Source organism: Lithobates pipiens, unplaced genomic scaffold (assembly GCF_037356315.1).
Source record: "Lithobates pipiens isolate NorthernLeopardFrog02 unplaced genomic scaffold, aLitPip1_a1.2 Scaffold_13, whole genome shotgun sequence".
Taxonomy (NCBI): Eukaryota; Metazoa; Chordata; class Amphibia; order Anura; family Ranidae; genus Lithobates; species Lithobates pipiens.
In genome coordinates, this window is record NW_027507718.1 from 176,693,877 (window position 1) to 176,706,288 (window position 12,412).

General features: G+C 40.0%; 1 protein-coding gene across 5 annotated transcripts in view; it reads left to right on the top strand.

The window, feature by feature from the left end:
- SSBP4 (single stranded DNA binding protein 4) overlaps window positions 1-12,412 on the top strand; it is a 660,119-nt gene that overhangs the window by 163,136 nt on the left and 484,571 nt on the right. For all 5 annotated transcript variants that reach the window (XM_077475913.1, XM_077475915.1, XM_077475911.1 and 2 more), the window contains one exon: window positions 6,494-6,555. In XM_077475913.1, the coding sequence (XP_077332039.1) occupies window positions 6,494-6,555 (62 nt within the window). The remainder of the gene's footprint in view (window positions 1-6,493; window positions 6,556-12,412) is intronic.

The window sequence follows — 12,412 nt, forward strand, 5'->3', positions numbered from 1 at the left end:
ATTTTGTATGACAAACAGTTCTGTATGGTGTGTTAATAGTAGAAAAAAAACTAGATACAGTAACTGTCATATGGCTGAAACGCTGTTTTTAGTCTTCTATAGAGTAGGAAAAGGGTTAAAGGCCTTTCCGTTTATTTCTTACTGTCTGTAAGCCATAGGGACAATTTCTCTTCATTTTCGGTCCCGTATACATGTCCCGCAACAGGGGAGGAAATGTCCAGAAGGTGGGGGTAATTACCCACCTGGACAGTTGTTACTGAAACACATTGAAAGATTTGTTCCCCCTATTGTTCTGAAAACAACTAACAATGGTTTGGGATTTTTCACCACTTTTTGTCTCGCTAACCTTGGCCACCAGGAAAAATAGTGAAGGTGATTAGAGACAGGGATGCAGACAAAAGTAAACATTTAACAGGGGTTCTAATCTTTCTCTACTCTATCAAAACTAAAAAAAAAAAAAAGATTTTGCCAGACATAAACATTAACAAGCCAAACAGTGAAGAAAGCCAGGCAACATTTTGGAGGAACTCCTATTAATCTGAAAAATGTGTTGTCGACAAGCTGTAGGAATTCTATGCTTTTAAAGATAAAGGCATCATGACCGATCAGCAAATATATTCCTACACCTTCAGATTAAAATCTTTGTTGGCCATACTGTAAAGAAGTTTACCTCTTTACAAACCATAACAAACATTTTAAAATATGTCTCACTACGATCCCTCAGCTACAGGAATAATATCTGTGGTATAGAAGGAGTTCCAAACGGCATTAGAAGAACAGGCCCCCTAACCTGTCCCATATGTGGAACATTGGTATAAGACTTTGGAGGTAGCCTAGAGCAGAAAAATTGGAAAAAAAAATAGTAAAAAACACAAATTGCTCAATGAATGCATCAGCAGTTGAATATAATTGAATTGCTGATGCAATGGTATATGGTACTGGTGCTGACTATTACTTCAAGGGATGCCAGACCTAGGGTACCCATCTATATATTTGGTGGGAATGTCCCAAAATTAGAAGTTATTGGATTGTTGTATAACAGCTGGTTTATGCATCCCAGCTGAAAGGTATCCTGAGAGTCCCGAAAGGAGCTTTTAAATTTAAAACCAGAAATCTGTCAAATTTTGTTTTTTGATTTTATCATTCACCACAGCCAAACAGGTACTTGCTAGAGCATGGGGGTCTTCTACTCCCATAATTGGATCTGAATCAAGAAGGAATCTTGTTTAGTTTGTTAATAATGATAATTTTGCACATATTTCTGGGACGTGAATAGGAAAGAGGATTTAAAATATAAGATATGTCGAGAAGTATGTGAGTGTATCAGTAACTCCACTAGGCTAATTTACTAAAGGAGTGAATAATCTTAACTAAATAAAGTGTATCAAAGTGTTCACTCTGAATACCTAATCATGTGCTGATGAAATAAATAAACAAGAATTAGTGTTTCACTTGGACAATTAAAGTGAATCTTCACTCAATTTGTGGAGTAAAGATTCTCAACTCCTTTAGTAAATCAGCCTGCCCCTCTTGCTGTAAAATTCCTAAACAGTTATTAAAAAGATGCACTAAGGTATACCCATCAGTCAGAAGGCCAACAATGGCATCCCTTGAACATTTCTCATCACAGATGTTTTTCAGGCCCCATGCACACTGGACTTTTTTGAAGTTTTTACAGTAGCTGTTTTTGGCTGTAGATTTTTTTTTTCTACAGTCATGAAACTCTCCATCATGTTATCCTTTGTATCCATGCACATATAGGCTGTTATCAGCAGTTTTGGGCAGTGGCGTTTTTGAGCAGTAAAAAACAAACAAAAAACTAGTGGGTTCTGAGAGATGTTTTTTAGCTGTATCGCTGATAAACGCTGATAAAAATCAATGAATGCTCAAAAACTTCACTCAGTGGCAGTTGTTAACATTTTTGATCCATTTAAAAAATGCTAAAACGCTAATGCAAAAAACGATAATAAATGCTAAAAAACTTTGAAAAAAGTTCAAATACTCACTGTAAAGCTATTTATTTTAAAGTCCAGTGTGCATGAGGCATTAAGTTGTGAAGCTAGGGCAGATATTTCCAGAAATCACCCCCCCTCCGCCTTCCTTGGAATGGTTATGCCTGCGTTCCTATGCATGTACCTGTCATAATACTATGTAATAATTTAGGAAATTATTGGGTCTCTATTGGTGGCCGTAAAGGGCACATTAGACAATTTTTTGGTAGTCTCGTTATCTTTACACATGAGGGACCACATCCTCCCTTTGCCTTTCTCAATATATTTTATTTCCAGAGATGTCAATTGAAACATTGCCATTCCCAGTTAGTAAATCAGTGTAAGCATTCTGCATATTTTATAAAAAAAAAAAAAAAATTTCATGATATCACAAAGATGCATTCAAATAAGAGTACAATATAACTATGAATTATGAGGTGATTTGGATATTTATTGTATTCATTATATATTTTGTGATAGCAGACAATCAGTTTCTTATATGCATATAAACTTTATGGGAAAAAGTTTTTGGACACCTGACCATCATATCTACTGTAATTGGAAAGTAGAATAGAGCAAGTACAGTTTGGCAAATGTAATTTCACTTTTGCTGTTGGCCAAAATTCTCATGTTGTTTTAAAATTTTTAATACTTTCTCTAATATGCATACACTTTGACTTATGCAGACTCCATTAGTAGAGTTCTTTAGACTTTTTTAATTTCATTGCCATTTTTACTTGCACCCGCTTCCAGCAATCTTGTCTCATTTTGCTCTAAATCTGCATTTTCAGCAAACTTGAAAAACCAAAAGTGCTAATTTTAAAGACTTATACTTATGCAAGTTATAGTCATAAAAAGTATTTGGGGACCTGGGTCCTGCCCCAGAGGACATGTATCAATGCAAAAAAAAAAAGTTTTAAAAACAGCTGTTTTAATAATGCTTAAAGTGAAACAATAAAAATGAAATATTCCTTTAAATATGGTGCCTGAGGGATGTCTACACTATGCCTGTAAAGTGGCACATTTTTCTCGTCTTTAGAACAGTACTGCAGCAAAATGAAATTTCTAATGGAAAAAGGTAATTTAACTACTTAAGCCATTTACCAATTTGCAGCCAAAGGACCAAGCCCCTTTTTGCAATTCGGCACTGCGTCGCTTTAACTGACAATTGCGCTGTCGTGGGACGTTGCTCCCAATAAAAATTGGCGTCCTTTTTTTCCCACAAATAGAGCTTTCTTTTGGTGGTATTTGATCACCTCTGTGGTTTTAATTTTTTGCGCTATAAACAAAAATAGAATGACAATTTTGAAAAAAATTCAGTATTTTTTACTTTTGCTATAATAAATATCCCCCAAAAAATATATAAAAAACATTTTTTTCCCTCAGTTTAGGCCGATACGTATTCTTCTACATATTTATGGTAAAAAAAAATCGCAATTATCGATTTTGGATTGGTTTGCGCAAAAGTTATAGCGTTTACAAAATAGGGGATAGTTTTATAGCATTTTTATTAATATTTTTTTTTACTAGTGATGGCGTCGATAAGCGATTTTTATTGTGACTGCGACATTATGGTGGACACATCGGACATTTTTGACACATTTTTGGGGCCATTGTCATTTATACAGCAATCAGTGCTATTTAAATGTACTGATTCCTGTGTAAATGACACTGGCAGTGAAGGAGTTAGCCACTAGGGGGTGGGGAGGGGTTAAGTGTGTGTGTGTGTGTTTTTTTTTTAACTGTAGGGGGGGCGTGGCTTGGCATCTGACATCACTGATCGTCTTTCCTTATAACAGGGAACAGACGATCAGTGGCAGGCTCAGTAGGAAGCATGGGGAGAGGTTTGTTTACACAGACCTCTCCTCGTTAAAACTGACCGCGGCTGTAATGAATTGTCAGGTCTCTGCAATAAAGAAAAAACAAATTGAAAAAAATGGCATGGGGTCCCCCCCAGTCCATTACCAGACCCTTTGGGTCTGGTATGAATATTAGGGGGAACCCCGAACCAAATACCAAAGACCCCGTGGCATCAGGGGGGGGGGCGGTCACCCATTTACTTCACCGGTTGGCCCGCCTTCAGCTATATAACAGCTGTCACCAATGGGAAGCGTCTGGCGGCGGGACACTCCCATTTTTTTTCTTTTTCGGTCCGTCAGGCAGCATGGATTTACATCGCGGGACATTTTTTTTTTATCTTTTTATCTTTTAATAAAGGACTTGTCCCAAGCTGTCTCTTGTCCTTTTTACAATTTTTGACACTTTTTTTGTGAAATGGTAGGGGTACAATGTACCCCGTTACCAATTCACATGGGGACCAGGATCTGGGCGTCCCCTTGTTAAAGGGGGCTTCCAGATTCCGATAAGCCCCACATCCGCATACCCCCACAACCACCGGGCAAGGTTTGTGAAAATGAGGTCCTTGTCCCCATCAACCACGGGACAAGGTGCTTTGGGATCAGACCCCAATGACACCCTCCCCATGTTGAGGGCATGTGGCCTGGTACAGTTTAGGAGTGGGGGCACTCTCTCACATCCTCCCCTCTTTTCCTGTGGCCTGCCAGGTTGCGTACTCCGACAAGGGTCTGGTATGGATTTTGGGGGGACCCCTACACCATTTTTAGAAAAAAATTGGCACAGGGTTCCCCTTAAAATCCATACCAGATCTGAAGGATCTGGTATGGATTTTGGGGTGACCCCTATGCATTTTTTTAAATTTGGTGCATTATTCCCCTTAGTTTCCATACCAGACCCAAAGGGCCTGGTATGGATTTTGGGGGGACCCTCACGCAATTTTATTTTTACATTTTTGGTTAGTGGTTCACCTTAATATTCCTACCAGACCCAATGGGCCTGGTAATGAACCTGGGGGGCCCCATGCCATTTTTTTCAATGAGTTTTACATATATTGCCGAGACCCGTGTTCAGTTTTGAATTACTTTTTTCCTTTAGAAATGTAATTTTGCTGCGTTACTGTTCTAAACATGGGAAAAGTGTGCCACTTTACAGGCATACTATAGACAGGCATGATATTTAAAGGAATATTTCATTTTTATTGTTTCACTTTAAGTATTAAAAAAACACTGCTTCCGAAAAATGGCAGTTTGTAAAACTTTTTTTGCGTTGATACATATCCCCTGGGGCAGGACCCAGGTCCCCAAACACTTTTTATGACATGTTAGTGTCCCATAGACTTTAAAGGTGTTCTGGCGGCTTTCAAATTTGCCCTGAACACTGCATATTGTTCGGTGTTCGCCGAACATCCAAACAACCAATATAAAAGAGGACTTCTGCGCCACTACACAACCAAAAGAAAATCTATAAATATATATATATATGGAAATGCTGCCAAATCTAAAGTGATCATCACTCAAAAAAACTAAATGCATCCAAATGTATATGACTTAGCACATAACCTCTGTGATCCAATGACCATCAAATTGATTAAATAAATTACTGTAAATAATAATAATAAAAGCTTATAAAGTGTTTGAACAATAAAGTGCATTAACAGCAGTGCATATAATAATCAAATACACTATCTGTTTGTATAAAGTGCACTCCTAGTGATGACACTGTGACGCATTCAATATGCATTCAACATAGTCCATTGATATAGTGTGCTATTTAAAGTGCATGAACTGCACTCACTGTGGAAATAATAAGGTGCTACTAATTGTGCAAAATACAAATAAAATGCAGAAAATTGTCCAAAGTCCAAAGGTCTGTGTCCATTCACTCCCAATTCCTGTGATTAAAGTGCTTTGTGAATCCTATAAAGTGCTCTCAGTGCCCTTACCTCATGGGCTTGGGAAAAGCGCTCTTATAAAGATCTTATCCCCACGTCCGTGATTATAGGTCAATCCAGCGATACAGGTTGGGTTGGGAAACGAATGGTCACTCAAACTCCATAGTGGTATTCACATGTAAAATAAATGGGCCCTAAATAATATACACTTTATTAAAAAATGTCTGCTTACATGTCAGTAGCTAAAAATAGGCCAGACTCAGAGTGTAACGGCGTTCCACGCCACTTCTGATGGTATTTGTTGTTTACTTCCGGTTTTGCGTCCTACGTGAACTCACAACTCTCCCCATGTCCGTGATTATAGGTCAATCAAGTGATACAAGTTGGGTTGGGAAACAAATGGTCACTCAAACTCCAGGCGGCAGGACAAGATGGTGGCCGTGTGCGGAGAGTTGTGAGTTCATGTGGTGACAGCTGTCAAAGGTGCAATTTTGTTTCACTTTATGGTGATTTACTCTTGCTTCCTATTGTATCATCAGGGAAGTGAGGACAAAACTTCCCAAGACGTCTAAAGTGCTTGAAACAAGTGTTGAAAATGATTACAAAGCCATGAATATGATTACAATTCTGTAAAAAAAAGTTCCCATCTATTTATTTCAACTGTGTATTACCTTACTTGCTTAAAATAACATTTAAGTAAAGGACTGCCTTTATATGGATCACACTTAAGGTTATTTTATTCCTTTTAATACAGATACGATGGGAGAAAAATATCACATTAGGCGAGCCCCCTGGGTTTTTACACTCGTGGTGGTGGTAAGATTACTTTTTTTTACATTCCAGTTAATAAATGATCTGTTTATAATTTGTAAATGTACTTGTATGTGTTTGCATGTTTTGTGTTGTAACTGTTACTATGTAAAAGTACTACTCCAAGGTGTTGGTATTATTGGTATTTTTTATGATCATATTACCTATAAACATTTGTATGCATTTTTCCTAGTTCCTTTGTCTTTAACAGACGCAATTGCTTGGTCATGCAACACTTCACGCAAATGAAGTTTATATAATTTTTCACACAAATAGAGTTTTTTTTTATTTTTTAATATATAAATGATAAAAGATAGAACATTTTGAAAAAACACAATATTGCCTACTTTTTGTTAGAAAACATATTTAGTAAAATCTAATTTCTTCATAGATTTTGTATTCTGCTACGTTTCTTTATTAAAAAAAAAAACAATAATTTATAGCATCTACAAACTATGATATATACAGTATACTGGAAATTAAGCAACTTTTAAGCAGCTCTGACCTTTTCACTGCCTTTCACAGTTCTTGAGACGCTAAAATGCCAGGACAGTAAAAACACCCCGCAAATTAACCTTTTTTGGAAAGTAGACTTCCCGAGGTTTTCACATCTTGTGTCCATTGAAGATTTTATTTTTTGTCAAAAGTTTTTGAAAAATTGTTTACACAAAGTTGTCATTTTAATGAGATATTTCTCATACATGCCATGGATATATGTGGAATTATACCCCTGCTTCTTCTCCAAATATGAGGGTAGCACATGTGAGAGACTTTTTGGCAGCCTGGGCACATACAGGGGCCCAAAATCCAAAGACCACCTTCAGGCTTTCAAGGGGCGTTAATTACGCATTGGATTTCCTGACTACCTCTCACATTTTTGGATGCCCTAAAATGACAGGACAGTATAAACATCCCCTCCTTAACTTTTTTTGGAAAGTAGACACCCCGAGGTATTTGCTGAGAGACATGTTGAGTCCATGGAAGATTTTATTTTTTGCCACAAATTTTTGGAAAATAATAAAAAAAATTCTCTTTTTACCTAAAGTTGTCATTTTAATTAGACATTTCTCACACACATCATGAGTATACATGGTATTACTCCACAAAACATTTTTTTTTACTTATCCTGAGTATGGGGATATCACGTGTGTGAGACTTTTTGGGAGCCTATACGATGTGTAGATATTCACCAGCACTCCAAGGATCATCAATTTTGTCCAAACTTTTTTTTATTTAAGAATGATCACATCACAAAACAGTGTAGTGCAACATTTCGGAAACCACGCAGGACCCCTTCATGCCTGACAAAGGGGTCCTGCGTGGCTCCGAAATGTTGTACTACACTGCATTGTGATCTGACCATTCTTGAATAAAAAAAGTGTTTGGACAAAATTGAACTGGTGAATATCTACATATCGTATAGGTTCCAGTATCCAGCTGGCGGTAGCTACAGCACACAGTACTCTAAGAGCTTATTCCAGGAACATGTGCGACTGGAATATGGACCGTGGATTACTTTTGGGAGCCTAGCCACGTACGGGGGTCCAAAAAAGTACCTTCAGGCTTCAAGGAACGTAACTGCTGCTGTCAGAATACACAGATCAGTGCTGCAGCTTAGCATTCAACATCTGTTACTTCAATAGGCCTATTGAAGGAGCAGTGGCTCCGAGCGCATAGCCTCCTTACAGCCTATCCACAGCCTTCCTCTCTTGATAAGCCCTCCCCGGAAACTGATCCTGGAAGTGGTCGGACGACCAGTGGCGTCACACGCACTCCACGTGCATTCCATCCGGCTCCAGCCTCTTCCTGATGGCCACAGAAGGAGTCCCAGGTTGGTAATCCACCCCATACAGCCCGGCATTCCTAAAGCGTCACTGGAATAGGACCAGCGGGGCACACTGAGGACTACACACTAATACAAATTAGCCTTTTTATCTTGTAAGTGTGACTTTACCTGGTGTCATTAAAATAATGTGTTTATACTACACTCAGGTGGCGCTTCCTTCTCTACCCTGTTCTCGCTCAGCTACACTATATTGACAAAAGTATTGGGCCGCCTCGCCAAATCATTTGGTGGAGGGGGGATTATGATGTGGGGTTGTTTTTCAGGGGTTGGACTTGGCCCCTTACTTCCAGTGAAGTGGAAGTGAAGTGAAGAGGAAACTCCTAAGGCGTCAGCATACCAAGACATTTTGGACAATTTCATGCTCCCAACTTTGTGGAAACAGTTTGGGAATGGCCCCTTCCTGTTCCAACATGACTGTGCACCAGTGCACAAAGCAAGGCCGCTAAAGACACAGATGAATGAGCTTGGGGTGGAGGAACTTGACTGGCCTGCAACCCGATAGAACACCTTTGGAAAGAATTAGAGCGGAGACTCCAAGCCAGGCCTTCTCATCCAGCTTTTATGACCTCACAAATGCACTTCTGGAAGAATGGTTAAACATTTTCATAGACACACTCCTAAACCTTGTGGACAGAAGAGTCGAAGCTGTTATAGCTGCAAACGGTGGACAAACTCAATATTAAAATCTACAGACTAAGACTGGGATGACACTAAAGTTCATGTGTGTATAAAGGCAGGCATCCCAATACTTTTGACAATATAGTGTATATATCTTACATTTGCTGTTTTGCAATGGTGGGAGCTTTAAGACCTCTGTAATGCTAGATATATTGTCACAGTCCACTCCCTTTCTTCTATGGTGTCACTCCTTGATTGAACCTGCAAGATGTCGCTTCCATGGTTTGTAACTATATTGTGTGCATGGCGCCATTCAGACTAACATTTATAAGCGAATGCCCATGTGAGCTGGGTCTTGAATAGTTCTTGCTTTGAACACAATTAATTTCTCAAAAAACACAATAAGAAGCCAGAAGACTTGTATTTTGTAGCATACTGGAGTTGACTTACCAAAGAAGTAGTATGTGTTAACTTTGCAAAGAATTTCCAATCATGAGCAAAGAAATTGAAATGCACAACTTTACTTCATTATCTAAGCTAGGTGAATTTTAATCTTTCAAAGATACCTTCACCTAGCTTAGTGAATGAGGGGAAGCTATGCTGTCTTTAATTTTCCAAAAATGTGCAAGCAAAAATTCTATTTTTTTATTTCTCTTGGACATAATTGGGTATACTTTGCAAAGTGAGTTTTCACTTACTTTCACCTCATTCGCTAAGTGAAAATCCACTTTGCAAGTGAACATGCTCTCCTCTTTTAGTAAATCAACCTCAATGTTTAATTTCAAAGTGAATGTTCACTTTGCTTAGTGAATATGGTGAAGCTGCATTAAATTCAGACGTTCAATCATACATTGTTTTTTTCTTATTTCCCTTGCACCTACCATATACACTAAACAGTGTGAACATTTACCTAAATAAGGTGTGTACAGACAGATCAACATTTTGCTGATCCAGCAGGGACCAAATAATTATTCATAGTTGCCAATAGTCCCGAATATCCCGGGACATTCCCAAATTTTGGAGCCTTGTCCCGATTTTAATGTGTCCCGTTATTTGTCCCAAATTTTTCCGCTTGTCCCGGGCATCGGAAATTTTGGGCAATCAAGTGTTAATATTTCGCCTCTTAGAACAGCCTCGTATCCTCCCTCTACCCCAGAATGTCCCCTCCTTGCCTCATTTTGTCCTCCTTGTCTTCTATTGGACAAGGAGGGCACATGCTCTTTCTCATTTCATTGATTTGCAAATACTGCAAGCCAGGGTGTGGCTAGTTAAGTGACTATACCGGCCTGCCCAGATGAGGTCGCAGTCCATGTAGATGGAAGGAAGAGGTGTGCTGCTGTGTCACTGCTGCGCCTGCGCCAGAGCTCGGAGGAGGTTTGCCTCTGTGTTGACACTGCCTCCTCAGCCTGAGAGGGACCGAGGAGGACGACTTCAGAACCGCAAAAGTCCCGGCCCGGTAGCCAGAGACTGAGGCCGGACCGTGGACACTCGGCCACGCAGGAGCCACGTGGAGGGAGGGATTGAGCGAGCGACTACTGGGCACCAGCGGTAAGTGCTCCCAGCTTCTGTGGGGAAAAAAATTGTAGTGTCCTTTCTCAGGGTATAATTTTTTATTTATAGGAAGCCAAAATGAGCAGGGCCTTAACTTTTTTGAGAGATAGGAAGTGGCAGTGGGGTGACCCCCCCTTATGGGGACAAATAGCTGATGGTTGCCCCGTTAGATTTTCCTGTATTTTAAAAAAAGGCCACCCACTGCTGCTTCCTATTACTGCTCCTACCCCCTAATAAATTTTTTTTGAATACACAAAAATCTAGGGTATGTGTGTGTGGGGGGGGGGGGGAGCGGTAATAGGAATCGGCAGTGGGTGACCTTTATGGGGTTGGATGGCTGAAGGTAGACTTTTAAAAAAAAATATATATATTTTTTTCTATTTTGGGGGTGTGTGATAGGAAATGACAGTGAGCATAACCTTGATGGGGGGGGGGGATGGGTAGATGGGAAGTGGCGGTGGGTGACCCTGTTAATTTTTTATTTTTTAAATACACAAAAATCTAACAGGGCCACCATCAGCTATTTGTCCACATAAGGGGGTCACCCACTGCCACTTCCTATCTCCCCCCCAACAAAAATAAAAAAAACATCAATCCATGCTCACTGCCGCTTTCTATCACACTCGCCCCCCAAAATGGGGGTGGTGGGTAGAAAAGGAGGGGATCCACCTTCAGCCATCTGTCCCATAAAGGCCACCCACTGCTGCTTCCTATTACCGCCCCCCCACCTTTCCCTCTCCATCCCTCATTCATCTCAGACTCTAACCACACCCCTTTGAGCCACGCCCATTTAAGCCATGCCTGCTATTTTATGCAAACCACACCCATTGCGCGCAGCTGTTTTCTCTTTCTACTATGACACACCTACAAACGCATGCCCTGCCCCTAATTATAATACGGCCACGCCTACAACCAAAAAAGTATGCCGGATTTTCTTTGCAATGTTGGCAACTATGAATATTGTTCTCTGTGTGATCCTCATTAGATCATTAGATCAACTTCTGTCAATTGGCCATGCTCAAACTTTCATCGATCAGCAGGTGCAGTCAATCGGCTGCAGCCACTGATCAGAATATCTGATAGCAGAAAGTCCCCAGTGTAAGGACACAATGTAGCAGCGTAGAGGATTACTTTATCCACCTTGCATGTGTGGATGAGGAAATCTGGGCTTTTTTTTTTTTCACTCAGTCTGCCAACTGAACATGAAATTCACCATGTACACCCAGCTTAACAGAAAATGATCTAGCCTTTTAGTAAATCAAGTTTATTGCTCTAAACCAGAGTCTTAGTATACTATATTGCGTATGTAACAGATCTTCTTTAAACTTAAATTATGATATAATTTTGTTAAATCGGACTTTCAGTCTCTTTTACCGCTTGGATCTATTTTAATGGTCTCCTCATTTAACAGAAATGGAATAAAAAATGTAAATTATCTAAACCTAAATACCTTTTTTTGTAGTTCCACTCCTAATCCTAAATCAATCCTGCAGTCCCATTGATACCTGGGATACTTTTGTCACAGAGTCTTCGGGCAGTTTTGTTTTCCCTTCTCATGAGGGGAACAGAGCTGGAGGAGGGTGGGGGGAGCAAGAGGAGGGCTGGAGGCGGGCCTGAGGGTGGAAAGTGCCAGAAGAGGTTAGAGAGGCATGTGTCCTCAATGAGCATGCACAGCACCCGTACTACCCATGGGCAGGTGTATAACCACACGGAAGAACCACTTCACCATCTATCGTGGCAAATTTTGCGTATCCACAGTACTACCGCCGTGCCATGTGCATGCATGGTGCTAGCTGTCGCGCTGCGTGTGTGTGAGATTTGCCATTATAGAAGGCGGAGATGCGTCAA